Source organism: Hippocampus zosterae, chromosome 3 (assembly GCF_025434085.1).
Source record: "Hippocampus zosterae strain Florida chromosome 3, ASM2543408v3, whole genome shotgun sequence".
NCBI classification, from domain to species: domain Eukaryota; kingdom Metazoa; phylum Chordata; class Actinopteri; order Syngnathiformes; family Syngnathidae; genus Hippocampus; species Hippocampus zosterae.
Window position 1 is genome coordinate 16502840 of NC_067453.1, and position 27846 is coordinate 16530685.

The 27846-nt window shown below is 44.4% G+C and overlaps 3 protein-coding genes across 4 annotated transcripts in view; all 3 read left to right on the plus strand.

Moving 5' to 3' along the window:
• Positions 1–27846, plus strand: part of LOC127597330 (lithostathine-1-alpha-like) — a 172012-nt gene that overhangs the window by 216 nt on the left and 143950 nt on the right. The window contains exons 2-6 of one of the 2 annotated variants that reach the window (XM_052060324.1): positions 52–79; positions 201–286; positions 426–560; positions 1028–1133; positions 1210–1497. In XM_052060324.1, the coding sequence (XP_051916284.1) occupies positions 52–79; positions 201–286; positions 426–560; positions 1028–1133; positions 1210–1289 (435 nt within the window). In that variant the 3' untranslated portion in view covers positions 1290–1497. Of the gene's footprint in view, positions 1–51; positions 80–200; positions 287–425; positions 561–1027; positions 1134–1209; positions 1498–27846 lie in introns of those variants that run through there. The other variant, XM_052060326.1, reaches the window with a different exon arrangement.
• Positions 6791–8621, plus strand: LOC127597329 (galactose-specific lectin nattectin-like). Its single transcript, XM_052060323.1, has 7 exons — positions 6791–6875; positions 7005–7067; positions 7187–7214; positions 7348–7433; positions 7598–7729; positions 8139–8250; positions 8324–8621. Exons 2-7 carry the CDS (start codon positions 7005–7007, stop codon positions 8407–8409), a joined length of 507 nt encoding a protein of 168 aa, XP_051916283.1. The 5' UTR covers positions 6791–6875; the 3' UTR covers positions 8410–8621.
• Positions 21442–27546, plus strand: LOC127597324 (ADP-ribosylation factor 4-like). Its single transcript, XM_052060319.1, has 6 exons — positions 21442–21644; positions 22156–22236; positions 22321–22430; positions 24484–24555; positions 26411–26536; positions 26622–27546. Exons 1-6 carry the CDS (start codon positions 21578–21580, stop codon positions 26703–26705), a joined length of 540 nt encoding a protein of 179 aa, XP_051916279.1. The 5' UTR covers positions 21442–21577; the 3' UTR covers positions 26706–27546.

Here is a 27846-nt window from a genome sequence, read left to right on the forward strand (position 1 = left end):
GCGTCTTCATTTGTTCCAATGTTATTGTAACCACATGCTTTTCTTCTTCAGTGGGCTTTCCCTTCGAAAATATCCAACGGTTGGTAGCTGTGACTCAGTCATACTTTTTTTTTTTTACTTCCAAGTTCATTGACACCACACTTGATTGTCTCTTTTTCGTCTGGAAACACATCAATAATTACGGAACAATTGTGCTGCAGGCCTTTTCTGTCCTAAAGGCTGGACTCTGTTGGACTGTAACTGTTACGTTTACCAGGAAGAACAAAGGACCTTTGCAGATGCAGAGGTATAACTCACTCCTTATAAAAGCAGTGAATCATCTGTCTTATAATTGAACATTTTGGCTGCCCAGAGCCAAAACATCTTGCCAACTGCCTGGCATACCTGAAAAACTGAAATCTACGTGTTCACCCCTGTCCCCGCAGGCTGTCTGCAACATTCTTGGTGGGAATCTGGTGTCCATCCACAGTGGCTTGGAAAATGCCGTCGTTCAGCAACTGATTGTCGCCGGTACCAATAATGATAACGAGGCCTGGATTGGGCTTCATGATTCAATTTTGGTACAACAGCAGAAATATTTTTTGTCACTTGTATTTCAGTAATTTTGCAAGAGAAAAGGAACGTGTTCTCAACCTTGCGACCAGCTTACGGGCCGGAGGCTTAGAGTTGAGGGTTTTCAGCATTCGATTGTTCGGACTTCATGAGGGGAAAACACAGTGGAACACATCATCTATCTTGACATTTGTGAAATGTGCACAAAGAGGACCTTTAAGTGGTTCAACTTGGTGAATTAATCAATTTTTCTTTCAGGAAAGATTATACATTTAACACCATCATTTCATCACCTTTTGCTCCACGCTCCGACCTCGAACTCCAGCTCGGCTCAGTTTCATAATGAGACCGTATGATTCTAATAATGTTCAAGAACAATTGATATTAGATTCCTGTGACAAACAAACAGCGGATGCAAATTCAAGCAGTGGTTATCGTCAAGTGTCATTTATTGAAAAGTCACTTGGTCTTCCAGAATGATGATTACATTTGGACTGATGGCACCGTAGCGGATTTCCTTAACTTTGCTACTGGGGAACCCAATGCAGCTAATGGCAACTGTGTAGCACTGGATGAAATGAGTAAGTGAAATCAGTGATTGAAGTTAGATTAAAACACAATGATGTACAGTAATATGTAAACGGTTGTTTCTTACAGGTGGACAGTGGGAAACTGCCCCCTGTACAGATGCCGATGAATATGTTTGCATCAAGGAAGCGCAACGTTTGTTCCACTAATCGCTCATCTTACTTCAGTCACAATGAAGTTCCATCATCACAATGATCGCTCAATGACAGAATATCAGACTTTCGTGGTGTCTTTGTATTCTTGGGTTTACTCGATCAATTTTCCTTTTCTTCCCAATTACACAATTGTTCCTGACAACGAATTTGTAATGTCAAAGAGCACCTCTCCATTAAATGAAGGAATCTGTCTGCATTAAAATATTTGTTGGTGTTTTTTTTTTTTTTTTTTTTTTTTGAAAACGTGCTCCTTTTCAAACTTACGGAGCCTATTGCTTGAAACTTAAAATTTTAAAATCATCATCATAAAGATAGAACAACAATGCATGGTCATGGCATGGCAATTAACCTACTACGTGTGTTTTTGGATCGTGGGAGGAAACCGCAGTGCCCGGAGAAACGCAAACTCCACACAGGAAGGACAGAGCTGGTATCGAACCCTCGACCTCTGAAGCAGATGTGCTAACCGGATGACCACTGTGCTGCCTAGAGTCATTATAAAACATTTTTTTAAATCACATACTATAAATAGAATTGAAATGCCATGTGCAACTCCGAGTGTATATACTTTATACCATCGGTCCCCAACTTTTTTTGTGTCACACACCAGTTGATACAACTACACTACCACAACCATTTTTTTTTTTGTCGTCGCTGTTCATTGCAATGGCCCATCGCAATGGTCTGACAACAAATATAATTATACAGTCGTTAAGCATTTGCATCAGTGACCATAAAGATTCTACAATATAACATGCACAAAATAATTGCGCCGCAAAATAAATTAAAAAGTATTACAATTGTGGAATATGAATTAAGCAGCAAAATCGAACACTCATGATCTCTCAACGAACTCACATTTTGCCACTTGCTGTCAACCGCAAATGACATTTCAGTGCCTCGGGGATCATCTTGAGAATGTCACACGACCAAGCCGAGAAAACAGGTAAGTCATGATTGGCCATTACCTGAGCCCTTGAGAACGTGAATGTCATTTTCAGTCAAATCACGAATGGCAAACGGGAAATCCCCTGAGATGGATAAAAACTGGTGAATTTGGAGGTTTTTTTCTTTTTCTCAGTTCACTTTCCACATACCTAATCGTCGTCAAAATGCTGTGTTTAGACTTATGGGGCCATACAGAAGAACCTGTTTGACTTGACTTCCCCTAAAAAGAAATAATAATAATCATACATGTAATAAAATCTCCTTGTTGCCGGACAGGGCTAATGAGGGGGGAGGCAATAATGGCTCTCATAGCTCATCCTTTTTCTTCCCACTTTCAAAAAAAATAAAGCACTCCATTTTTGATTGACTAAGCGGTGGTAAACTGGCATCATGTTCCCATGTTTTTTCCTCGAAAATAATCAAACGGCATGTTAGTTCCATACATTTTAATCGTGCAACCGATGCATACATTCAAATTTAGTACTTTGTAAATCCACGTATACTGTATTTTTCTTTCCTGTCTCCGAACACGCTCCTGGTGATCTCTTCAAAACAGAAGAGACGCAGGTGGAGGAGAGTGACCAAAACAGTGAAAAAGTGCGCAACTACCAAGATTGGTTAAATCCATCCAAAAGAAACAACCAAAAAACTTCTAGTGTATCGTGAGTTATAGACCAGATATCAATAACGGTTACCATCAAATTGTGTTCCTGTGTAAAACACTGGTACAGAGCATGAAAGGGTTTCTTTTAAGGTTTATTTGGGGTCGCACGTTATACATAATTATTAATTATTCACAGGATTTTACGATAATTCCGATGTCAGACAAACATGTCTCATTTTTGTCCAACAGTTCTTGAAAGAATAGCATGGAGGTCACTTTCTTCTTTTCTGCCTTTGTAACTCGAACGTTGGTAATTCGCCATTGAGGTCAATCCCAGCTCTGACTTAGAACGCACTCAGATGCCAGATTCATCACAAGGAAGCAGTGAAAGGTTCGACAAAGGTTGAAGTGACAGCCGAAACTGTCCGCTCGATAAGACTTTTTCTCTTCACCAAAAGAGACTTTTGTCGGGAAAAAGAAGAAATGTTCAACCTAATTGAACAAACAGATAGTTGAAGTAATTATATGATGAAATGATTCCGCAAACATTCGTTCATTTTCACTGTCAGAACGGCCTTCCGTGGGAAGACGTAACTCCAAAGTGGCCCGTGACAAAAATGAGTTTGACACACCCCTTGCTGTACAGCAAGCAAGAATGGGGGAGGAAAAAAAATCCACCTCCAAAGAGTCAAAAATGTGTTTCGTCAGCTCGCAAATACTTATCCCTGATTATTTTTCCATTACTCTTGTTTTAAAAATTGTTTTGAACAAAGTAAGAGAGCCATTATCGCATTGTCTGCTGGTCAGGCAGCATCTCAGCCCGGGACAGAAAGAGACTGGAGCGACTGGTCAGGAAGGCCAGTTCTGTCCTGGGCTGCTCTCTTGACACTCTGGAGGAGGTGGGCAACAGAAGGATGCTAAGCTAAAAGCTATGATGGCCAGTCCCTCCCACCCCCTCCAGCCCGCCCTGACAGCACTTGGTAGCTCCTTCAGCCAGAGACTGTTTCACCCACGCTGCAAGGAGAGATACCGATGCTCGTTCCTATCGACTGCTGTCAGGCTGCTGAATAAAACAACAACAATAATAATAATAATTAAAAGATGTAAAAGACAATTGTAAATAGCACTGCGATTTATCCATTTTATGTTTATATTGCACTCAATTGAACTGTGTTTGTTGTTTTTTTTCTCCTCTTTCTTCTTTCTACCTACATTCTTGCTGCTGGAGGCTGTAAATTTCCCCAGTGTGGGACTAATAAAGGATATCTTATCTTATATGTGAGCACTTCATTTTCATAGTCATTCCACAAGTTCCCCAAATCTTAACAACTCGCTCTGGTAGAACTAAAATGCCATAAAATGCAGTCAACTAAAAATGACAACAATTTAGATCAGGGGTGCCCAAACTTTTTGGATCGAAGATCTACTTTTCGATCAACTAACCTCCCGGGATCTACCCTTACCGGCGCGCGAACGCGCACGCGCACACACACACACACACACACACGCACACGCGCACGCCATGATGAGAAACAGCCTGAAACGGAGGCATGAGACGCACTTTTGCAGCCTGTTAACTATGGTAGCTCACACGTACCGTTTGAAAGTGCTTCCCTGGGCCCTCTTAGATTCCTATTCTTTGCTCGTGCCCTCTGTGAATTGTACACGAAAAGCTCTGATCACAAGCTGCAATTGCAAACTGCTGAGCGCTAACAACTTCCGGTGACGTAATCACGCGACACTGTAAATTTAAGATTTACCTGCTTTATTCATTCATTCATTCATCTTCCGAGCCGCTTGATCCTCACTAGGGTCGCGGGGGGTGCTGGAGCCTATCCCAGCTGTCTCCGGGCAGTAGGCGGGGGACACCCTGAATCGGTTGCCAGCCAATCACAGGGCACACAGAGACGAACAACCATCCACGCTCACACTCACACCTAGGGACAATTTTAGAGTGTTCAATCAGCCTGCCACGCATGTTTTTGGAATGTGGGAGGAAACCGGAGCACCCGGAGAAAACCCACGCAGGCCCGGGGAGAACATGCAAACTCCACACAGGGAGGCCGGAGCTGGAATCGAACCCGGTACCTCTGCACTGTGAAGCCGACGTGCTAACCACTGGGCTACCGGGTCGCCCTGCTTCATTTTATTTTTTAAATATTTTTTTAGTGAAAATGAGACTGATAAGATGATTAGTGTGCAGTGTATATTAACACAAAAAATATATTACTAACATGTACAAAGACACACAAATGGTTGTTTGTTTTTCTTCTCGACACTCCTCGGATCTACTCGGGACTGGTCTTAGATCTACCGGTAGATCAGGATCTACCTAATGGGCACCCGTGATTTAGATAAACACAAAAGTTTTAGAACATTTCAGTCGACGGAATTTACAAAGAATGAAACGAAATTAAGAAGTTCCAGTAAAATGTATTCTGAGAACAGCGCACAGCTCAAAAGCACTGACTGAAAACATACTGTCAAACTAGATTTCTCTGAATACTTGGCACATCAACAGTACAACATTCACAAATCACAGGGTGTAGGGGTGGGGGAACCATTTTATGACACGATAAATTCCTGAGTGTCATCAGCAAACTGCAATTACTGCGTCTTTTGACAAGAACCTCCTTTGAGTTTCTGCAAGCAATCAGGAACTTTACCTTCCCATTGATGACACACTCATGACATAAACCCCCCATATGCTCAAGCACAAAAGAGTGTGACTCTAACTTCTCCAGTAAACACAATTATGCTCGCTTAATTGGCATGCAACCGATCCAGTTGACTGAGCTTCTTCCACTATGTCCATCTGAGCACGAAAAACCTCAATTTGACAACAAAAACACCAACAGCAAAAAATGAAAAAAATATAAAACCATGAGCATTTCAATCATAATGACATATTTTTAAGTTATTGGGGAAAAAAACATTTCAGTAACAATAACATCGCCTGAAAACATCACGGTACATTTGCAACCATAAAGGTATTGTATGTGTAACTCTCCATTTTACATTCAAATTATTTGACCAGAAATCATGAAAAAAATAATAATAATAATACATCCCTGCTTAAAAAACGCAAGTGTGCTCTCTCTCAGCATAAAGAGCACCAGTAAACAGAAACCTCATTTAATGTAACAATTTTCCCTGCTGTGAGTGTCACCATAGAATCCCACCTATTTATTTCCTTCTATTCATTCTGAGCAAATGTTGCTCTTTCTCTGTTACCGCGATGCACGGGTCTCTAGCGAGGTCACTTGTTTTGTTTGTGGAGTTTGTTGTGCCTTTCACAGTCATAATCGGTCCATGTAGTTTACACAGCGACACGTTGTTCATTCAGTCACACGTGAAATGTGTCTATATGTCCATCCTTCTCTTTCTCCCAAGCAGAAATGTAGCAAATTTGATAGCAGCGACTTACTTTGGCCCAAAACCAGTATGGCAGGGGTGTCAAACTCATTTCTGTCGCAGGCCACTTTGGAGCTACGTCTTCCCTCAGAGGGTCGTTATGACAGTGAAACCAAATAAATGTTTAATCATCTCATCGTGTTAATACTTACTTGTACACAACAAATTGATGCATTACTAGTTTTGAGAGCAGTCAACTATAATAGTTTATTCAGTTATCGTTCAAGTGAGTGCAAACTGGGTAACAAAATGATTGAAAAATCTCAACATTATTTATTTACGTGTGACAATTTTACATTTTGGTACAGATTTGAGCAGGGATCATGGAAGTTGACATGCATGATTTGCTTTGGCGGGCCACATAAAATGATGTGGTGGGCTGGATCTGGCCCCCGGGCCTCGAGTTTGACACCTGTGATTATGGCAAAGGATGAAAGAGTGACACATGCTGCTTTACTTCATTATTGGTTACATCCTTGACTTATGTTCCTTTGTCATGATCGCGTGTCACAGAAGTCAACATAATCTGCATTTTCAACATTCCGAGACTGTCAACAGAGCATATAAAAAGCGGCTCATCATCTTTCTCTGCATCAAGCATCACGACTGCAAAGGTAACTTTTACACAACAACTTTTCATCCTTCTTTGGAAACTCATTGCAATGTTCACGGCATTTTTTTGCTTCGGCTGGTTGGTTGTAAATGTTGTTTGAAATATTTTGTATATGTTTCTTTCATTGCAGATGGCATTTGCTCTTCGCTTGTTGTTCCTCCTTTATGGGATCTGCGGACTCATTTCTGGATGTGTAAGTCAATATCTCACTCACTGACTGTAAACCACATACTACAATGTTTCCTGTATTAATATTTTTGTCTGTTACTGTTCTGCAGTCGGATTTTAACAATGTGCTTTTCTCCTTCACAGTGGTCTTACCCTACGAGTTATGCAAAAAGTTGGTAGCTTTGACTCCTTACTATTTATTTTATTTTTCCAAATGAACGTTGTTTTCCAAGTTTTGTCAGTATATACACCTGATTTGATTAAACGTGTCATGTTTTCTTCCTGAATCAACCATTGTACTGCAGATAATGATTGTCCAAAAGGGTGGACTCAGTTGGACTGCCATTGCTACATCTTTGAAGATGAAGCAAGGGCCTTTGCAGATGCAGAGGTATGCAAAGAAATACACGTAATGAGTTTAGCGCTATCATAATCAATTATTCACCTGCCTTTGGTTTTAGAGTCAAATTATCTTGCCAACTGGCTGACAGAACGAAATAAGTGAAATTCACGGTTATTGCTGGGTGTTTTTTTTTTTTTTTTTTTTTCCATCAGGCCGTCTGCAACATTCTGGGTGGGAATCTGGTCTCCATCCACAATGAGTTGGAAAACGCACTTGTTCTTGAACTGATTCGAGCCGGTGGCGAGACAGAAGAAGCCTGGATTGGATTACATGACGCGATTCAGGTGAAACATTGACCGACAGAAATATTTTTGATTAAATCCTGTCTCTTGTATTTCAGGAGTACTTTTGTCGCATTGAAAATAAACGTGTCCTCCAGACTCCACCTTGTCACCAGCTTGTAGGAAGGAGGTGGAGAGTATAGAACTTCATAAGAAGAGAATATACCATAGCTTTTTACATTTGTCTAATATTCACCGGGGAGGACTTGAGTTCACCTTTGTTACCCAATCGAGTTTTCTTTAAGGATAAATTCTTGAACATTGCAGTCCCCTGACCTTACTCTCCAACCCCCTACCACAAAATCTATTGTGACATCAAACATCAGTTTTGCCATTTGTGACCAATGAACAGCAGATGTGCATGCAAACCATTTGTTGTCGTCACCGATTCAAAAGTGACTCTTTCTTCCAGAATGGTGACTACATATGGACTGATGGCTCAGACCAGACGTTCCTTAATTTCGATGCAATGGATTCAGAGCCTAATGCCATGACTGGTGACTGTGTGGTTATCGATGAGGATGGTAAGTGAAATCAGTTATCAAAGTTTGTTCAGAACATAGTACTTTTATGCTTACACATTTTTCTTTCTAAAAGATGGACTTTGGGAAACCAACGCATGCGCAGACACCAACGAAAATGTATATGTTTGCATCAAAGAAGTGCAGCGCGCCCACCACTAACCACTCATCTTAACATGCTGTCTTCTATCACAATGGAGTTGCTAATCATAATGACTCCATGAGACAGCATCAAACCTTTGCGGTGTCTTTATTTGGTGATGGGTTGACTACAAACTTCTCTTTTTCTCACAACGCTCACCTGTGATTGACAACACATTGGCAATGTCAAAGAGCATCTCTCTGTTAAATAAAGAAATCTGTCTGCAACAAAACATGTTTGTCCTTTTTATTCCTGTAACGCTCCATTAGAAATGTGGTCAGTCTGTCGCTTGAAATGTTCATTCATGCATCCATTTTCGAATCCGCTTATCCTCATGAGGGTCGCGGTTGCCGGCCAATGGCAGGGCACAAACAGAAAAACAACCATTCGCGCTCACAATTACATCTAGGAACAATTTAGTGTTTAATCAACCTGCCATGCATGTTTTTGGAATGTCAGAGGAAACCAGAGTACCCGGAGAAAATTGCTTGAAATGTAATTGATTTCGTGGCGGCCCGGGAGTCCAGTAGCTACCACGTCGATTCACAGTGCAGAGGTACCGGGTTCAATTCCAGCTCCGGCCTCCCTGTGTGGAGTTTGCATGTTTTCCCCGGGCCTGAGTGGGTTTTCACCACGGGTACTCCGGTTTCCTCCCACATTCCAAAAAAAAAAACATCCATCGCAGGCTGATTGAACACTCTAAATCAGGGGTGTCAAAGTCAAACGCAGGGCCAGATAAAAAATGTTGCTGTTAGCCGAGGGCCGGACTGATCCAATGTTCATTGAAAAATTGAAAAATGACCACATATAGTTTATTGAACCAAAGTTAATTGACTGAAAACCTAACAAATACATTTCAATATGATCAGATAAATAAAGCAACATTTTCTTATGGCTCTGTCAATAAACTTTCATTTTCAACAGGCACAAAAAACAAATTTCCTTTGTATAAAAATACCCATAACATGAATGAAAGAAGCCGGTCAAGCCATGAAAGAATGAAAGAAGCCATCAATAGGCATCATCATATTTTCTCTTTTAGCAAAATTTGGCTAAAATTACTGACGAGAAAAACAAATTATATCAATGTTCGATCATTTACTCAAATTAAATATTTTTAAAACATAATTGGATTTAAATATAATAAAATAAAGTGCAAAAATGTATTAACCAAAAACATCACGTCAAGAAGAAGTAACATACAGTGAAAGCCAATATTATACTTAAATTTTTAAACTTGAAGTGAGTAAAAACTCTTAATATGTGATTGCACAATAATATTCACTTCTTTGAGGCTGAGGCTGATACTCGTGGTGTCTTATCTTTTCTACAAGTTCATCAATATTTGGGGTCAGGCTCTGAGCTGAGCAAATCCTCAAAATTGAGTGAAGGTGTTCAGCAGTAAGTCGACTTCTGTGTCATGTTTTGTTCAGCTTCATCAAAGAAAGTAGTTGTTCACACAGGTATGTGCTGCCAAACTTTCGACAACGTTTGATTAGCCTGGATGCGCATCTGGGCCAGTGTCGGGGAGGAAACGGGAAAACTGCGCAGCACCCACTGCCGTATCTTTTTCATGCATAGGATGTAAAGCCAAAAACTCCTGTCACACTTAGGCTGGAGTCCACTCCGCGGTTGAAAATTGACAACTGGGCAACGTCAGAAACTTCAGCGTTCTCATCTACAGCCAAGGAACATGCGATGACATCTTTTCCGTTTTTCACAAGCTGCTCTTTTAGATAAATGGACACCTGCTACAGCGGACGTTGTATCGGTCTGTCGTGGTGAAGAAGGAGCTGAGCCAAAGGGCGAAGCTCTCAATTTACCGGTCGATCTACGTCCCAACCCTCATCTATGGTCACGAGCTATGGGTCATGACCGAAAGAACGAGATCCCGGATACAAGCGGCCGAAATGAGTTTTCTCCGCAGGGTGTCCGGGCTCTCCCTTAGAGATAAGGTGAGGAGCTCGGTCATCCGGGAGGGGCTCAGAGTCGAGCCGCTTCTCCTCCACATCGAGAGGAGCCAGATGAGGTGGCTTGGGCATCTGATTCGGATGCCTCCTGAGCGCCTCCCTGGTGAGGTGTTCCGGGCATGTCCCACCGGGAGGAGACCCCGAGGAAGACCCAGGACACGCTGGAGAGACTACGTCACCCAGCTGGCCTGGGAACGCCTTGGGATCCCCCGGGGAGAGCTGGAAGAAGTAGCTAGGGAGAGGGAAGTCTGGGCTTCCCTGCTAAAGCTGTTGCCCCCGCGACCCGGCCCCGGATAAGCGGGAGATGATGGATGGATGGATGGATGGATGGATGGATGGATGGATGGATGGATGGATGGATGGATGGATGGATGGATGGACAACTGCTATACTCGCTCAGCAATTACATTTCTGCTCATGCTCACGTTTAAAAAGAGTTGCTTTTTTTCGGGACAAACTTCGTCACAAACTTTAGAATACAGTTTTTAATAAAATCCCCCTCCCCTCCATGTCCATATTCTTGTTTTTGTTCGCGTTTCATTTCATGATGTCGTCTCAGATTACACTCTTTCAATACGGTCACACTTTCTCCACACAGAAGACACACAGGTTTTCCAGCTACGTCCATGAACATGTACTCCGACTCTCACCTTGTTTGAAACCCCCGGTTCTCAGTGTCCATCTTCCATTTTGTAATTTTTGATGGGTCACTGCAAGCTATCGTCACTGCTATGCGAACGATTGCCGCACTAATATTGAAATAAAGCGGCCACTGCTTGGTGTGTCACCGTTGCATTGTGGGAAATGTAGTATTGGTGCGTTAAAAGATCTGCGGGCTCCCGGCTTGCTGCGGTCCGCGGGCCAGTTCTAATAATAAATCAATATCATCCCAGGGGCCACTGAAAACATTCTTGCGGGCCGGATTTGGCCTGCGGGCCGGCACTTTGACATTTGCTCTAAATTGTCCCTTGGTTTGAGTGTGAGCGCGGGTGGTTGTTCGTATCTGTGTGCCCTGCGATTGCTGGCGACCGGTTCTGTCATGTTCCGTATTTGACAGCAGGGGGCAGGCGTTCATGCTTGCCGCCTGCACACCTGCCACCCATTTGTCGGCGATTGCACCAGCTATATCTAGGCGCTCCGGCAGTCGACTCACTGCCGGAGTATTCCACGCCGTGCCATTGCTCTTGCCTATACCTTCTCGATTGAATGCTACTTTAATACTATTGATAATTGTTGCATTCCTTGATATCTCTCGTGTGTAATTATAGTATTTGCATAATCTTTCTCCTTGCCATTTATTCGCAAGCGTTTTCTGTTGTCTCATTATAATTATTTCCTGGTTTTCATTTTTAACCAGCGTTTTCTGTTTTCCGTTTAGACGAGGGTTTTTTGTTGTAATAAATATTATTTTTGTGACAAAGTTCCTTTCTGTGTCGGCTATTTTGGTGATCCACTTATTCCCAGTTTGTTGCGCACGAAGCGATTACTCTGTCGCTTCGAGTGCAACGTTCAGAGTGTCCCCCGCCTACTGCTTGAAGACAGCTGTGATAGGCTCCAGCACCCCCCGCGACCCTAGTGATAAAGCGGTTCGGAAAATGAAATAATGTAATTAATTGTAATGATAATTACATGTAACCATTGTAAATTGCACGGCCACCTTATGTATGCATAAGATGCATATATGCAACTCATATTAACTTATATATACTGTGTACAGTTCTTTTTCTGAAACATTTACTTATTTTGTGCATGCAACACTTTGTTTTTTTTCTTTTCTAGCCGCCCCCCCCACACCCCACACAACCACACACACACAAAATGTTGCTGCTGTAGACTGCAAATTTCCCCAGTGTGGGACAAATAAAGGTTATCTTAATTTCATTCATTATGATAATGAAGACACAACAATACTTGACAATGCATGACCACAATTCTAACCACTATTAAATTTCTTTCCACATTTGATGAAGGAAAAAAAGAAGAAAACAAAGACAAAAAGAAAAATGTTCCATCCATCCATTTTCTGAACCACTTTGTCCTCACAAGGGTCACGGAGGGTGTTGGAGCCTGTCCCAACTGTCATTGGGCAGCAGCCGGGGGACACCCTAAACCGGTTGCCAGCCAATCGCAGGACACACAGAGACGAACAGCCATGCGCGCGCGCACACTTACACCTCGTGACAATTTCGAGTGTTCCATTAACCTGTCATGCATGTTTTTGGAATGTGGGAGGAAACCGGAGAAATTGCTTAATATGTAATTCATTTCATTCATTATGAGAATGAAGACACAACAATGCTTGACAATGCCTGACCTCAATTCTATCCATCCATCCATCCATCATCTACCGCTTATCCGGGGCCGGGTCGCGGGGGCAACAGCTTTAGCAGGGAAGCCCAGACTTCCCTCTCCCTAGCTACTTCTTCCAGCTCCCCCCGGGGGATCCCGAGTCGTTCCCAGGCAAGCTGGGTGACATAGTCTCTCCAGCGTGTCCTGGGTCTTCCTCGGGGTCTCCTCCCGGTGGGACATGACCGGAACACCTCACCGGGGAGGCGCTCAGGAGGCATCCGAATCAGATGCCCAAGCCACCTCATCTGGCTCCTCTCGATGTGGAGGAGAAGCGGCTCGACTCTGAGCCCCTCCCGGATGACTGAGCTTCTCACCTTATCTCTAAGGGAGAGCCCGGACACCCTGCGGAGAAAACTCATTTCAGCCGCTTGTATCCGGGATCTCGTTCTTTCGGTCACGACCCATAGCTCGTGACCATAGGTGAGGGTTGGGACGTAGATCGACCGGTAAATTGAGAGCTTCGCCCTTTGGCTCAGCTCCTTCTTCACCACGACAGACCGATACAACGTCCGCATCACAGCAGACGCTGCACCGATCCGCCTGTCGATCTCCCGCTCCCTCCTACCCCCACTCGTGAACAAGACCCCAAGATACTTGAACTCCTCCACTTGGGGTAAGATCTCCTCCCCGACCCGGAGGGGGCACTCCACCCTTTTCCGACTGAGGACCATGGTTTCAGATTTGGAGGTGCTGATTTTCATCCCAACCGCTTCACACTCGGCTGCGAAACGCTCCAGTGAGAGTTGGAGAGCCCCGTTTGAAGGAGCCAACAGCACCACATCATCTGCAAAAAGCAGGGATGTAATACTGAGGCCCCCAAAACGGACCCCCTCAACGCTTCGGCTGCGCCTAGAAATTCTGTCCATAAAGGTTATGAACAGAATCGGCGACAAAGGGCAGCCTTGGCGGAGTCCTACCCCCACTGGAAACGATTCCGACTTACTGCCGGCAATGCGAACCAAACTCTGACATCGGTGGTATAGTGACCGAACAGCCCGTATCAGGGGGTTCGGTACCCCATACCCACGAAGCACCCCCCACAGAACTCCCCGAGGGACACGGTCAAACGCCTTCTCCAAGTCCACAAAACACATGTAGACTGGTTGGGCGAATTCCCACATACCCTCAAGGACCCTGCTAAGGGTGTAGAGCTGGTCCACTGTTCCACGGCCGGGACGAAAACCACACTGCTCCTCCTCAATCTGAGGCTCGACTTCCTGACGGACCCTCCTCTCCAGCACCCCTGAATAGACCTTACCAGGGAGGCTGAGGAGTGTGATCCCTCTGTAGTTGGAACACACCCTCCGGTCCCCCTTTTTAAAAAGAGGGACTACCACCCCGGTCTGCCAATCCAGAGGCACTCTCCCTGTTGACCACGCGATGTTGCAGAGGCGTGTCAACCAGGACAGCCCCACAACATCCAGAGCCTTGAGGAACTCCGGGCGGATCTCATCCACCCCTGGGGCCTTGCCACCGAGGAGCTTTTTAACAACATCGGTGACTTCAACCACAGAGATAGGAGAGCCCACCTCAGAGTCCCTAGGCTCTGCTTCCTCCAAGGAAGGCGTATTGGTGGAGTTGAGGAGGTCTTCGAAGTACCCTGCCCACCGGTTCACAACGTCCCGAGTCGAAGTCAGCAGCGCCCCATCCCCACTGTACACAGTGTTAGTGGTGCACTGCTTCCCCCTCCTGAGACGTCGGATGGTGGACCAGAATTTCCTCGAAGCCGTCCGGAAGTCGGCTTCCATGGCCTCACCGAACTCTTCCCACGCTCGGGTTTTTGCCTCGGCGACCACCGAAGCCGCGGTCCGCTTGGCCAGTCGATACCCGTCAGCTGCCTCTGGGGTCCCACAGGCCATAAAGGCTCGATAGGACTCCTTCTTCAGCTTGACGGCATCCCTTACTGCTGGTGTCCACCAGCGAGTACGGGGGTTGCCGCCACGACAGGCACCAACCACCTTACGGCCACAACTCAGATTGGCCGCCTCAACAATAGAGGCACGGAACATGGTCCACTCGGGCTCAATGTCCCCCGCCTCCCCCGGAACATGGGAAAAGCTCTGTCGGAGGTGGGAGTTGAAACTCCTTCTGACAGGGGATTCCGCCAGACGCTCCCAACAAACCCTCACTTTACGTTTAGGTCTGCCAGGCGGACCGGCATCTTCCCCCACCATCGGAGCCTACTCACCACCAGGTGGTGATCAGTTGACAGCTCCGCCCCTCTCTTCACCCGAATGTCCAGAACATGCGGCCGCAAATCCGATGATACAACTACAAAGTCGATCATCGAACTGCGGCCTAGGGTGTCCTGGTGCCAAGTGCACATATGGACACCCTTATGTTTGAACAAGGTGTTCGTTATGGACAATCCGTGACGAGCACAGAAGTCCAATAACAAAACACCACTCGGGTTTTGATCGGGGGGGCCGTTCCTCCCAATCACGCCCCTCCAGGTATCACTGTCATTGCCCATGTGAGCATTGAAGTCCCCCAGCAGAACAATGGAGTCCCCAGCAGGAGTACTCTCCAGCACACCCTCCAAGGACTCCAAAAAGGGTGGGTATGCTGAGCTGCTGTTTGGTGCATATGCACAAACAACAGTCAGGACCCGTCCACCCACCCGAAGGCGGAGGGAGGCAACCCTCTCGTCTACCGGTGTGAACCCCAATGTACAGGCACTGAGCCGGGGAGCAATGAGTATGCCCACACCTGCTCTGCGCCTCTCACCGTGAGCAACTCCAGAGTGGAAGAGAGTCCAACCCCTCTCGAGAGAACTGGTACCAGAACCCAGGCTGTGTGTGGAGGCAAGTCCGACTATATCCAGTCGGAAATTCTCTGCCTCACATACCAGCTCGGGCTCCTTCCCTGCCAGAGAGGTGACATTCCATGTCCCAAGAGCTAGCTTCTGCAGCCGAGGATCGGACCGCCAGGGTCCCCGCCTTTGGCTGCCGCCCAGCTCACATTGCACCCGACCCCTTTGGCCCCTCTCATGGGTGGTGAGCCCATGGGAAGGGGGACCCACGTTGCCTCTTCGGGCTGTGCCCGGCCGGGCCCCATGGGTGTAAGCCCGGCCACCAGGCGCCTGCCAACGAGCCCCACCTCCAGGCCTGGCTCCAGAGGGGGGCCCCGGTGACCCGCGTCCGGGCAAGGGAAACTGAGATCCATTAATTTTACTCATCATAAGGGGTCTTTTGAGCCGTGCTTTGTCTGGCCCCTCACCTAGAACCTGTTTGCCATGGGTGACCCTGCCAGGGGCATAAAGCCCCAGACAACTTCGCTTCTAGGATCATTGGGACACACAAACCCCTCCACCACGGTAAGGTGACGACTCACGGAGGGGACCTCAATTCTAACCACTATTAAATTTCTTTCCACATTTGATGAAAAAAAGAACAAAGACAAAAAGAAAAATAGATTTTCATCAGGTTTATTGGTAAATTCAATACATAGGAGATGGGATGATGGTGACATGGACAATGAATTGAGAAATGCATTGAGTAAATTATGTTTCAAGTCACTGTGATGCAATTTGAAGGAAAAAAATAACCTCATTCTTTACATGTCTGATAAGATTTGTACAAGGCATATTCCTTCAGTTCGGTGCTGGAGTTTTTCAAGGTGGAAATGTCATCAATATGTTTGACTTTTTAAAGACAAAGGGATCACCCCTTCACCTAACTCTCTCTCTCTCTCGCCAGCTCTGCCAACCAACTATTTGGTTCTCGGCCACCGAGATGAACCTGTCTGCTGCTCCAGTCGTGAAGCTCCAGTCACAAGGATTGAGCAAGTCTCGAGCCATGGGAACATTGCACCTCATTCTGGCAGTTAGACGTACAGTATATGCTTGTCATTACTGTATTGTTATGGTTAGTTGTCTTTCATGTATTCATAACCTAAATTTTGTTTTTGAATATTTGGCGAATGTAGCGTTTTCATCAAGGTTTGTTAACGGTCACAAGGACATTCACAGACAGTCTTAACTTATTCCCAAAAGTTTATCTTTCACCAAGAAATCTGATCATGTTCACAATTTTTGGGCGACAAGAAAAATTGTCTTGGCCAAGTAAAATCTTTGCAACCTTGAACAAACCATGACAAACACTCTACATTTGATACGTTCGCAAGTATTCGCCAGTCCATGAGAGACCAGATCATTGAAGACAATCAGTGCAAAAAAAAGATACAGTGCGTTGAATTTAGCGCCATCTAACGATAAACTAATTGTAAACCAATAGAATCAAATAACCTAAATCGGTACATTTTGAAGCACCTACACTACGGAGCATCAGAGAGACCAAACGTATTTTTTTTCCAGCAGAGACGTCATGAAGTGACAAAGTGCAAACATAGGCGGTGTCACGTTGCGTTGTGGTGGATCCCAAAAAGCAGGCACGAGAGAGGAGCAGTATGTACTTGATGAATTGCATAAAAACAGAGAAAACTATATCCTTAATAAACAAAGTCCAAACAATCAACAAAACAAAACAAACAAAACACATGACTGAAGATAAAACAACAAACCAAAACCTGACTGAAACAAAAATGACAGTAGCAGCCATGACAAACAGCCATGACCAGACAATGAGTAGTCGGCCGGAAGTCCTTTTACAGCCACTAATTACCTAACCAACAGGTGTGCAGCTGCAGGGAAAAGCCCCACAGTGACACCTGTTGGTCACAAACTGAAACATGACTGGTGGTTTTCGCGATGTTTAGGCTCTATGTCCACTAAGTTTTTCTCCTTCAAGTATCCTTAGCAGGAAAACATGACAACCTCCTGTAGAGCATCCACGCCCTACATAATATTGTTCGAGGTTGCTTCCACTACGACAATTTAAAGCACCGTGTCAAACTTCAGGCCCGGGGGCCACTCATGGCCCATTATAAGATTATAAGCGGCCCGCAATAGCAAATCAAACATGTCAACTTCTATGATGCTTGCTCAAATCAGTGTCAAAATGGAAACAATAATAACATTGAGTTATTGAATGCCTTTCCTGGTTGTCAAAACCTTTATTTACAGTAATGTAAACAATAGTTGAGCAAACAATGATTCTTGAATTCTGATTTCAAAACTAATTATCTATCCCTTTGTTGTGCACTGCATTTGTAATAATATGAGGAGATAATTACAATTTTACATGGTTTCACTGCATAACAGTCCTCCTTGGGAAACTGTAAATACAATGTGGCCGGTGACAAAAATCAAGTTGACATCCCTGATTTATGTGTGTCCATTAAACTGCCATGCATGTGCAGGAAGAAGCCGGAGAAAGCAGTGTTGCCAACCCCCCAGTAAGGAATGTAACTATTGGCCGTCCTCAAAGTTGCAAGAAGTCACTCAATGACACTATATTGCATTATTGACCACGTGCATACTGTAATGGACGCTGAAGGAGAGGAGTTTTAAATTCCAAATAAATTTTCTTCTGTCGATTCTTGTTTCTTTCATTGTCACAATTCCAACTTGGGCTTGGCACTGGCAAAAGTGACCCAATAGAGACACTCGGGCAGAGGTGCTCAGGTTATGTTTTTGTTCGTTTGGTTCTCTCCCCCCCCCCCCCCTTATTTATTAATTTATATATTTATTTAGTCAGTTCATTACTTTGTTAGTTATTCAATTTGTAATCTTTTTCAAGTCAAGGTCAAGGTCCTCTTTATTGTCAAATATGCTCTCTGTACAACATACATCACGGATTTTTTTTCCTTAAGTTTTGTTTGGTCACAATGAGACATGAACATGTTAACATTATTTTTGGATACTATCTACATTAACAGGTGGTATTGTGATCTACTGGTTCATACGTCGCCTTCACGGTGCAAAAGTTCATGGTTCGATCCTGGCTCCGGCCTTCACGTGTGGAGGTTGCGTGTTGTGCCCGTGCCTATGTGTTTTTTCTCTGAGTACTCCGGTTTCATCCCATATTCCAAAAACATGCATGGCAGATTCATGGAGGACTCTAAATTGTCGCTACGTGTGAATGTGAGCCTGGATGGTTGGTTGGTTGTCTCTGTGTGCCTTGCAATTGGCCGGCAACCTGTTCAGGGTGTCCCCCGCCTCCTGCCCGAAGATGGCTGGAATACGCTCCAGCAGCGACCCTTGTCAGGATAAAGCGGATCAGAAAATGGATGGATGGATCGACATTATAGAAGCACACATCTGCTGGGGAGAGAGAGAGAACACACAGCTGTTCGTGATAACTTTGGCAGAAAAAACAAAACAAGAGCAAAAAGCAAATTTTATCTTTGTAGGATCGATCAGGCTTTGTAGGATCAATCAGGCTAGTTTATATGCACTCTTTTTGGCTGCTGTTTGTCTCGCACATACACACCCACACACTTCTACTCACTGAATAGCATCGTCTGGAGTCAAGGCAATTATTGTATGCAGCTGTGCTGATGTCATTAAAATAGAGTTGGCCTCGCACCCGCATCCACACAGCACAGGGAACCACAGGCAAGTCTGAATTAATTTAATTAATTAAATACTCAATGAGATTTTTTTTTCCATTTTGGCACTGTAATTTATGGAGACTAGGCTACAGTCATGTCAACTCAACTCAAATGGTGTGTATGCTGCACAATTGGCACCTTGTCACAAAGATAACGGCAACGCAGATGAGGTTGTTCCATTCTAGAAAAACCTCAGGAGACCACCAAGGTGAACAATAAATTCCTCCGTCTGCCTGGCTTGGAATGGCCCATGTGGTGGAGTCTCTGTGGCTGGAAGCTGGGTCACTCTGGTCCACTGTGCTCAGTCATGTGTCTCAGCCTTGACCTTCGCAATCTTTTTATTTTTATTTTTCAAAATTTAATTTGCCCTTTTATGTGGTTGTTTTTATGGTCTTTGTTGTTTGGTGTCTGGTTTTAAGCTGATGTTTTATTTTATCACGTGTATTCCTCCCTTGGCCCAGCACACACCTGGTTGTTCCTGGACTAACGCAACACGTTGAAGGTTCTATAAACCCCTCCCCCCTGATCTTTGGCACAGACGAAGTGCAATTTGTCAACTCCATCATCTACCTGGGCTCCACTATTACCAGCAGCGGCGATCTCAAGCCAGAGATTGACCGCAGACGCGCCATCGCGGCCGCGCCAATGCAGTCACTGTGGCGGCCCCTCTGGCGCCACCACTCAGTGTCCCAAAAGACCAAGATGCGCATTTATAACGCAGCAGTTCTTCCCATCCTCCTGTATGGTGCAGAATCCTGGCCATTAAACAAGACCCAGGCCAAGAGGGTTTGTTAGTGACGGCTTTGACAGCAGGTCACTAAGAACCATCTTGAACATCAGCTGGCACCTCCATGTTTCCAACTCAGACCTCCGAAAACATACCCTTCAGCCCCCTGCATCCCGACTGGCCGCTCAGAGGCGCATCCGTTGGCTTGGTCATCTCCTCCGATTACCCCCGGAACACCCAACTCGTGCCATCTTCTCATTTGATCCAGCGACAGCCGGCTGGAAAAGGCCACGCGGCAGACCCCACACCAGATGGCTTGATGTCATCAGAGAAGATCTCAAACACCAGGGCCTTACCCTGGAGGATGCAGCGGACCTGGCCCATGACCGTGGTCATTGGCGGACCCTGGTGAAGCTGATCGGCTCTACGCACTGCGACGACCCAGCCGAATGAGACTGGGCCCTCGCGTCGCAAGAGCATTATTATTATTATTATGAGGCTATACTGCCGACTAGTGGACTCATGACGTACAATACAATACTGTACACGCTTTCACAACAGCGGCAGCTGTAACAAAGCACTGAACAAAACAGTTAACATCATTACTATTATTGCATTCCAAAGGAGCCCCTAAGTATTCCCATTCCCAACATTTTACAATAGAAAAAAATATATACACTACTGTGTATATATATATATAAAGTTCGCGTTTTAGAAAACAAAAAACATTTGCATTAAACATATATATATATTCGATAAGGTAACATGGAAGATTTTTTTCTTAAAAAACCTTTGAATTCCTTTGCAAAAAAGCAAATTACCAGTACATATGAAGCGTTCCAAGTCCTCCTCCATTATTCTTGCCACCTCCAACCTCCTGGCGTCTCTCAAACAACTTTGGATTAGATGCTACAGTAGCCAAACTGAAGTACATAAATGTACAAAAATGTACAAAAAAAATGTACAAAAATGGAGGCTCTGACTTCAGAATGTTTCTCAATCCAGATGATGTTGTGACGTTCTCGTGGTATTTGTGGAGCTGTGGTGTGAAGTGTGTTTTTAAACAATGCAGGGATCCGCTTCAATGCATACACTGTACAGTTTGGCTAACACTTTTGTGCTATCATATAATTTGATTGACCGTTCGTTTGGAGGCCACATTTTATTTAAGTTGATTCGGACGCACGCGCAGATGATTCCGATTTTTTTGGGGGGAATAGTGTACACGTTTGCCAACGGTGTACACCGTACAAAAAGCTTTTCCTTCTTACACAAGACATAGAAATGTAATTTTAAAGGGTTTTCCAAGCATTGTTTTTAAAGTCAAGGAAATTTGTTTTTCTTCACATCCCATTCATCAAGTCTGTCAACATAATTCGCTTCCTCGCAGAATGTAGTGTGATATGGTTTCGGGTTTTTTTCTCTCTCTCTTTTGTATTTTTTGCTTTTCTTTTTATGGCCTGCACTTTTGCCCATGTCACACTCCAGTCCAGTTGGTGGCGGTATTGCAATTTTAAGATAGTTTGCCAGCCGCAAATAAACCATAGTGGAGGATGACGTCACGTGTTCCACGTTGTCCCGGACGTGGCAGTTGGTCCGGAGTCTTGGGAAGAAGAAACTCGAACATTTCTGACACGTTTACCTCTGTTGAAGGGTCTTCGTGAAGGAATCAAACATCACACAGCAGTCATGGGGCTGACCATATCTACAATCTTTGGTCGACTTTTTGGCAAAAAACAAATGAGGATTTTAATGGGTGAGTTTAAAAAAAGGGCTTGGTTGAGTTTAGCCACACGCTAAGCTCGTCTCAGAGAAGTTCTACTAGAGGTTTGCAAATGTTTACGGTCAGAAACGCAAACAGGTGGTCGTATTAAAAGATAAACCATGGGGGTTTACTATGGTGTTGTAGAAAGTGAAAAAAATACAGTACAATCGCTTTGTACGTATAGCTCATTTTTGAAGGCGTTTTTTGGCTTTCTCGGGGATAATTTGACGCAATCTTGATCATCCGTCAATTTTGAATGTAGTTTTTTTCCCCAAAACTTTTTTTCACACTTCCTGTACAACTTTAGCTGTTTTCGCCATTTTCTCCAGACATTCGTCTTTCTCGTTCTTCTGGATCGCTTAATTTATGCGATTTTAGAAAATGAAGCTTTCCGGTTACTTGAAACCAACCGGCACATTCTGTTAGCTCGACTTGCTCTATTATGTAACAATTAATATGTTGTCGTCATCCAGATGTCGTAACTTGTGTCGTTCTCCCATAGTTGGTCTCGATGCTGCTGGAAAAACTACCATTCTATACAAACTGAAGCTTGGTGAGATCGTAACTACCATCCCAACTATAGGTAAAAAGACGTCTTTAATGAGTTGTTGTATCAGTGCGTCATTTTGTGCAAAGGTCTGCGGTTACATTCTCTCCTCGTGATCAGGTTTCAATGTGGAGACGGTGGAATACAGGAACATCAGTTTCACCGTATGGGATGTGGGTGGCCAGGACAAGATCAGACCCCTGTGGCGACATTACTTCCAGAACACACAGGTATGAGGAATTTGGTGGGGGGCATAAGTGAAATGGAGACTCTAAGTAGCAGCCGTTATAACACACACCTGCATATAGGGCTGGGTAATTCATTGAAATTTAATTGTGGGTTTGATTTTGGCTTATCTCGTTCTAAAGACGATATTATCAAAGAAAACTGATAAACGTGTTAAACGGCATGTGTGCATGCAAGTTCCCGATGTTGTTAAAGTACCCTGAATTTAACATGATACTTGCACAGCAAGCTTCTGATTTGCCTGCGTGTTTCAAACCGCTTAATGGTGCCCAAGCTAGAGTTTGTTGTAAAACTAAACCGTCAACAAACATATTTACACACATTGTAGCATTCTATATTTAAATGCAAGACATGCTTTGTTCCAAAAAACAAAAACATTGCCAGTGTGTTCATAGTAAAGTCACTGTAAAATCGCATTGACATGCAAGCAGGAAATTAGCATGAAGTGTTCCATCAAATAACGACTATTCATACATAAACGCAGTCCGGATACACACGTCAGGTAATGTAACACCGAAAGTCACAGACTCTTTCCAATCTGTCAAAACAAATTTGTATTGCAATAGTGCGTATAGAAAATCATCACATCCTGTGAAACACTTGACCTTTACACCTTGGAATTTACAACAAATTAAATTAAACTTATTTCAACTCTGTGTGCATAATAATTCATGATTAAGAATGAGTAAATCAAATACAGTACCTGATTCGGCTAAGTCAGGGGTGTCCAAAGTCAATCCTCAGGGGCCACCGTCCTGCCTGTTTTCCAGCTCTCCCGGCTACAAGACACCTGATTCAGTTGATGGCTCATCAGCCAGCTCTGAAGCAGCATTAGAGCGATCCTGATTATTTGAATCAGGTGTGTTGCTCCCAAGAGAGCTGGAAAACAGGCAGGACGGCGGCCACTGAGGACCGACTTTGGACACACTTGGGCTAAGTGATCGGCCTCCTTGTAGAGACCCTTATAAACTTACTCTGCGGCAACCATTCCAGATCAAACACAGGGCCAATTGCACCCCATTTGAAATGAATTGCAGTGGTTTTGATTACTCTTGAACAGGGTCGCCAAACTCCTGTCTTCAGGGGTTGCTTTCATCGCATGTTTTCCTGAGTTACAATCAGGTTCCTAGAGAGCTTGCTGCTGAGTTCATCATTTGAATTCAGGTGTGCTGCAGCAGGGAGAGATGGGGAAAACATGCGGGAAAGCGGTCCTCGAGAACTCGACTTTGGCGCCCCCGCTTTCGAATAAAACTTTTTTTTTTCTTGGAAAATTTCACCACTCCTAGAACGTAGTGGTGAAAGGATTCATTCCACATCATTGGAAAGAGCACATTCAAAAGAACCCCAGGATCAATTTTTTAAAAGGCACAAGTTAGTTGAAGGTTACAAAAAGATTTCAAAGGGGTTTTGTCTATCCTTCTAAGTACCGTTCAGAGCATCGTTAAGAAGTGAAACGCGTATGGCACCACCAACACCTCACCTAGCCAGGAGCATATTCATCAGAGAGATCAAGAGACCAAAGGCAACGTTGAAGTATTTAACAAGATTTTATGGCTGTGGCTGGTTGGTCTTTGCTCTTGTGTATTTGACAACAATTTCACAAGCTTTAGACAAAGCTGGTCTGTATGGCAGTGTGACAAGAAATAAGCACCCCCCCCCCCCTTTTTTTTTTTTCAGCGGAGTCGGGTGGCTCTTGGTCAATCGCGATCAACATGTTGGGCATCACTGCCTTAAAATCAGAGATAAAAAACAGACTAGCTTAGCGCCCTTGTTCACGCATGAGCCGGGACCTAAAAGTCAAAATTCAGTTGTCATCTGACGTTGCCCTGTATGTCAGTCAAGTAACAGGATTAATGATAGGGGTTGGCATCGTAAATTCTGCTGCACTTTGTGCCGTTGTTTCAATGGCAGCGCCACCGACGAGAAGTTTTCTACGCTTGTCATGTGAAAGCCGTGGGGCCGCTCGCGAGCTGCGGGTTGGCCACCACCGCTGTAGTCATATACAAAAAGCTAATCCATTTTGCTTTCGTCTTGCAGGGACTCATCTTTGTCGTGGACAGCAACGACCGAGAAAGAGTGGCAGAGGCTGCAGATGAGCTCTCAAAGATGGTACGTATTATGGGTGCCGAGAAACATGCCGTAATGGGAATAATACCTCTCTGACTGTGTCTGTATCTATCAAAATGGAGCATTATCTTTGGATTGAATTTGACTACGTTCAGTCAGTGAGGTTGCAGGACATTGAGTTCTGTTCCGTATACTAGTTAAAATGAGGCGGGACCAAGGTTATTTGGCAACAAGGGAAGAAAAGCAGGCAAACATGTACTTGTTTTTGTTTACAGGAATGGATCGAGGGAAATTTAAATTTAACATATCAGCACATATTGAAAAACAAAAAAACCCGTAGTACTGCACTTCATGTGAATGATTTCTTTGTTTGTTATGTGCCAAATTTGACCTGAGAAGCAGGGTTGTCACTGTCAAATCTTTTTCGAATCGATTATCCTCATGACTCGTCCATTGAGTAATCGGAAGCCTCACCCCTCACAAAGTCAGACAGTCCGGGTGTCATCACATCATTGCAAAGACTTCGGTTCGTTAAAGTTATTGCAGTTAGGCTACAGTCCCTTAATAGCAAGGTTTTCAGATGGAGTCATCTCCAAAAGTGTTTTTATTGGATACTGTTGGGTTTGAGATGGAAAGCTGAATCTGAAACAGAAGTTCAGAACCCCAGCTCTTATTTCATGGTACAGTGCACTCCGCTTAATAGAACACCGGTTAATAGAGTAATCCGCTTAATAGAGCAAAAGGCTCTGGAACGGATTTGCCTAATGCAATTTCCTATAAAGATACTCCGCTTAGTAGAACAGATCTCCGCTTAATAGAACAGGCCGTAAGCAATGAACATTGTAAACTAGTGGTTTTCGAAGTGTAGCTATCGCGATAATGTACCACTATCGCGAGAAAACGCGGTAGTTCTAGCCGTTTACAGTAACGGGTAGCACGCGTCACTCCACACATAGACACACGCACGTCACAATGGCTTCAACTTCATTCAAGAGACGAGGGCTATAAGAAGGACATACTCAGACGACACGATGCATTGCCGGATTCTCAGAAGGTACGCCCGCGGTTTCCAGGACTTCCCTCTTATCCAGCGCATTGAGAGGGAAGTCAACCGCAAAATTACGGACTCCTGTTTCCAGACAAAAGTAACGAAATTTTTCTCGTGATTTGAGATGTTTGACTGAAGTTGATTAAAGTTGTTGTTTTGTTGTTTGATTAAAGATATGGACGCCCACAGTCGAAATATCTCTTCTAACTCGTCAGCAGGGGTTTTTCTGCGTGCATAACTTGGTCGTCGACGTGTCTGAAGGTGTACCTAATAAAGTGTCTCCGGTTAATAGAAACTCCGCTTAGTAGAACAGAAGCGCTTCGGCCCAATGGTGTTCTATTAAGCGGAGTGCACTGTATCTACAGCTGGACAAGTGAAACAACTCAGAGCAGAGCACCTTTTGTTAGAGGCGACCCACTTGAAGTGAGAAAAGCATTGGAACAAATGTTCTTAAATTCACTTGGAAGTGAATAACTTGTCATGCTTGGTGACAATGCATCAAGCCTGTGACCCACTGACTTCTCCAGACTGTTGCGTTTGTCATTTCAAATGCTTTTTCAGGCCCTTCCTGCAGCCTCTTTTAATTGTTTGCTTCTGGAGGTTTCTTTGAGAGGTAAACATGTATTCAATATATTTACTTTGGTTTTTTTGTGCATTTTTCTGTTAATTGCCAAACAAAATGGGTTTTGTAAACTGCAGCATTCATTCTGCTGCACTCATCACAAGTTACGTCATCACTAAAGACAAGTGAGCCCATTCCAGAAGCAGCTTGCACCGTGCTTCACTGACGAGTGTGTTTGATTATGTTCAGACACATGGGGTTTAAGTCTTTGGTGTATGTGCTTCCAGTTGGGTGAGCAAGATTTGAAAGATGCCGTGTTGCTGGTGTTTGCCAACAAGCAGGACCTCCCCAATGCCCTGGCAATCGGCGAGCTCACAGAAAACCTAGGTCTCAACAGGATGCGGAACAAAGAAGTAAGTCGCCTAGGAATGCCGTTGTCTGTGGGAAAAAAAGCAGTTGCGTACGCTCCCGTGTCATCGTCTCGCCTGCTGTTTGCAGTGGCACGTTCAGGCGACCTGCGCCACTCAGGGCACCGGCTTGTACGAAGGACTCGACTGGCTGTCCGCGGAGCTGTGCAAATAGGTGCCAATCAACCGGGCAGATGAAAGCGTGAACTTTCACACGAACATTCAACGTTTGGTCCTGCAGCTGCGGAACACATGGCTGGTGGCCAGTATGTTTTGTTTTTTTGACAGAGGAAGTGTGGGGTGGGGCGGGGGTTGGCATTCTACTTTCATTCCATTGTATGACCAATCTATGAGAGTCATCATGAAAACGATGCAGTTTGACCACTTGAGTAATTACAGTCTGGTAGTGTGAGGTTGGGTTTTGTGCGGTTCTAGTCAACGTATACAGACCAGCATTGCTGTGATTTATCTTTGAAGTGTTTTTCGACCACTTAGCCTCCCGGTGAATGGATCTAAAAAGCAACATTGTGCCTTCTCGACTTTCTTTTTATTTCATGCTTAACGCTCACGCTTTCATAAGATGTTTTTTTTTTTACTTTAAAAAGAAGACTTTCTTTTTTGTAAAATTTTTCTGTACGTGCTGCTTCATTGCAAACAGTTTTCCTCAATGCATGTAAGAACCAAAGGTCTGCACTTGCATTTGTCAAGACTAACACAATTGTCCCTTCGAGCAATTGTTTGAGAGAAGATTCATTGTCTTGTCATTGCTAAAATGGTTTCGATGACATATAAGTAGTTTTTTTGTTTTGCTTGGAATGTTCGCAAGCAAATGCATAATATTGAGTACAATTTTATACACCTGTATACTTCATTGTTTCCTCCATTTTGGAAAAACAGTTGATGGGGTGTGCACTGCGGCAATCGCTTGCAGAACCTAAAATTTGTGATTTTTTTTATAACAAGAATTTGCTTTACAGTGTATTACAAATAAGTTCACAATAAAGATTTTAAATATATATATTTTAGTTCTCATCCATCCATCCATCCATCATCTACCGCTTATCCGGGGCCGGGTCGCGGGGGCAACAGCTTTAGCAGGGAAGCCCAGACTTCCCTCTCCCTAGCTACTTCTTCCAGCTCTCCCCGGGGGATCCCGAGTCGTTCCCAGGCCAGCTGGGTGACATAGTCTCTCCAGCGTGTCCTGGGTCTTCCTCTGGGCCTTCTCCCGGTGGGACATGACCGGAACACCTCACCGGGGAGGCGCTCAGGAGGCATCCGAATCAGATGCCCAAACCACCTCATCTGGCTCCTCTCGA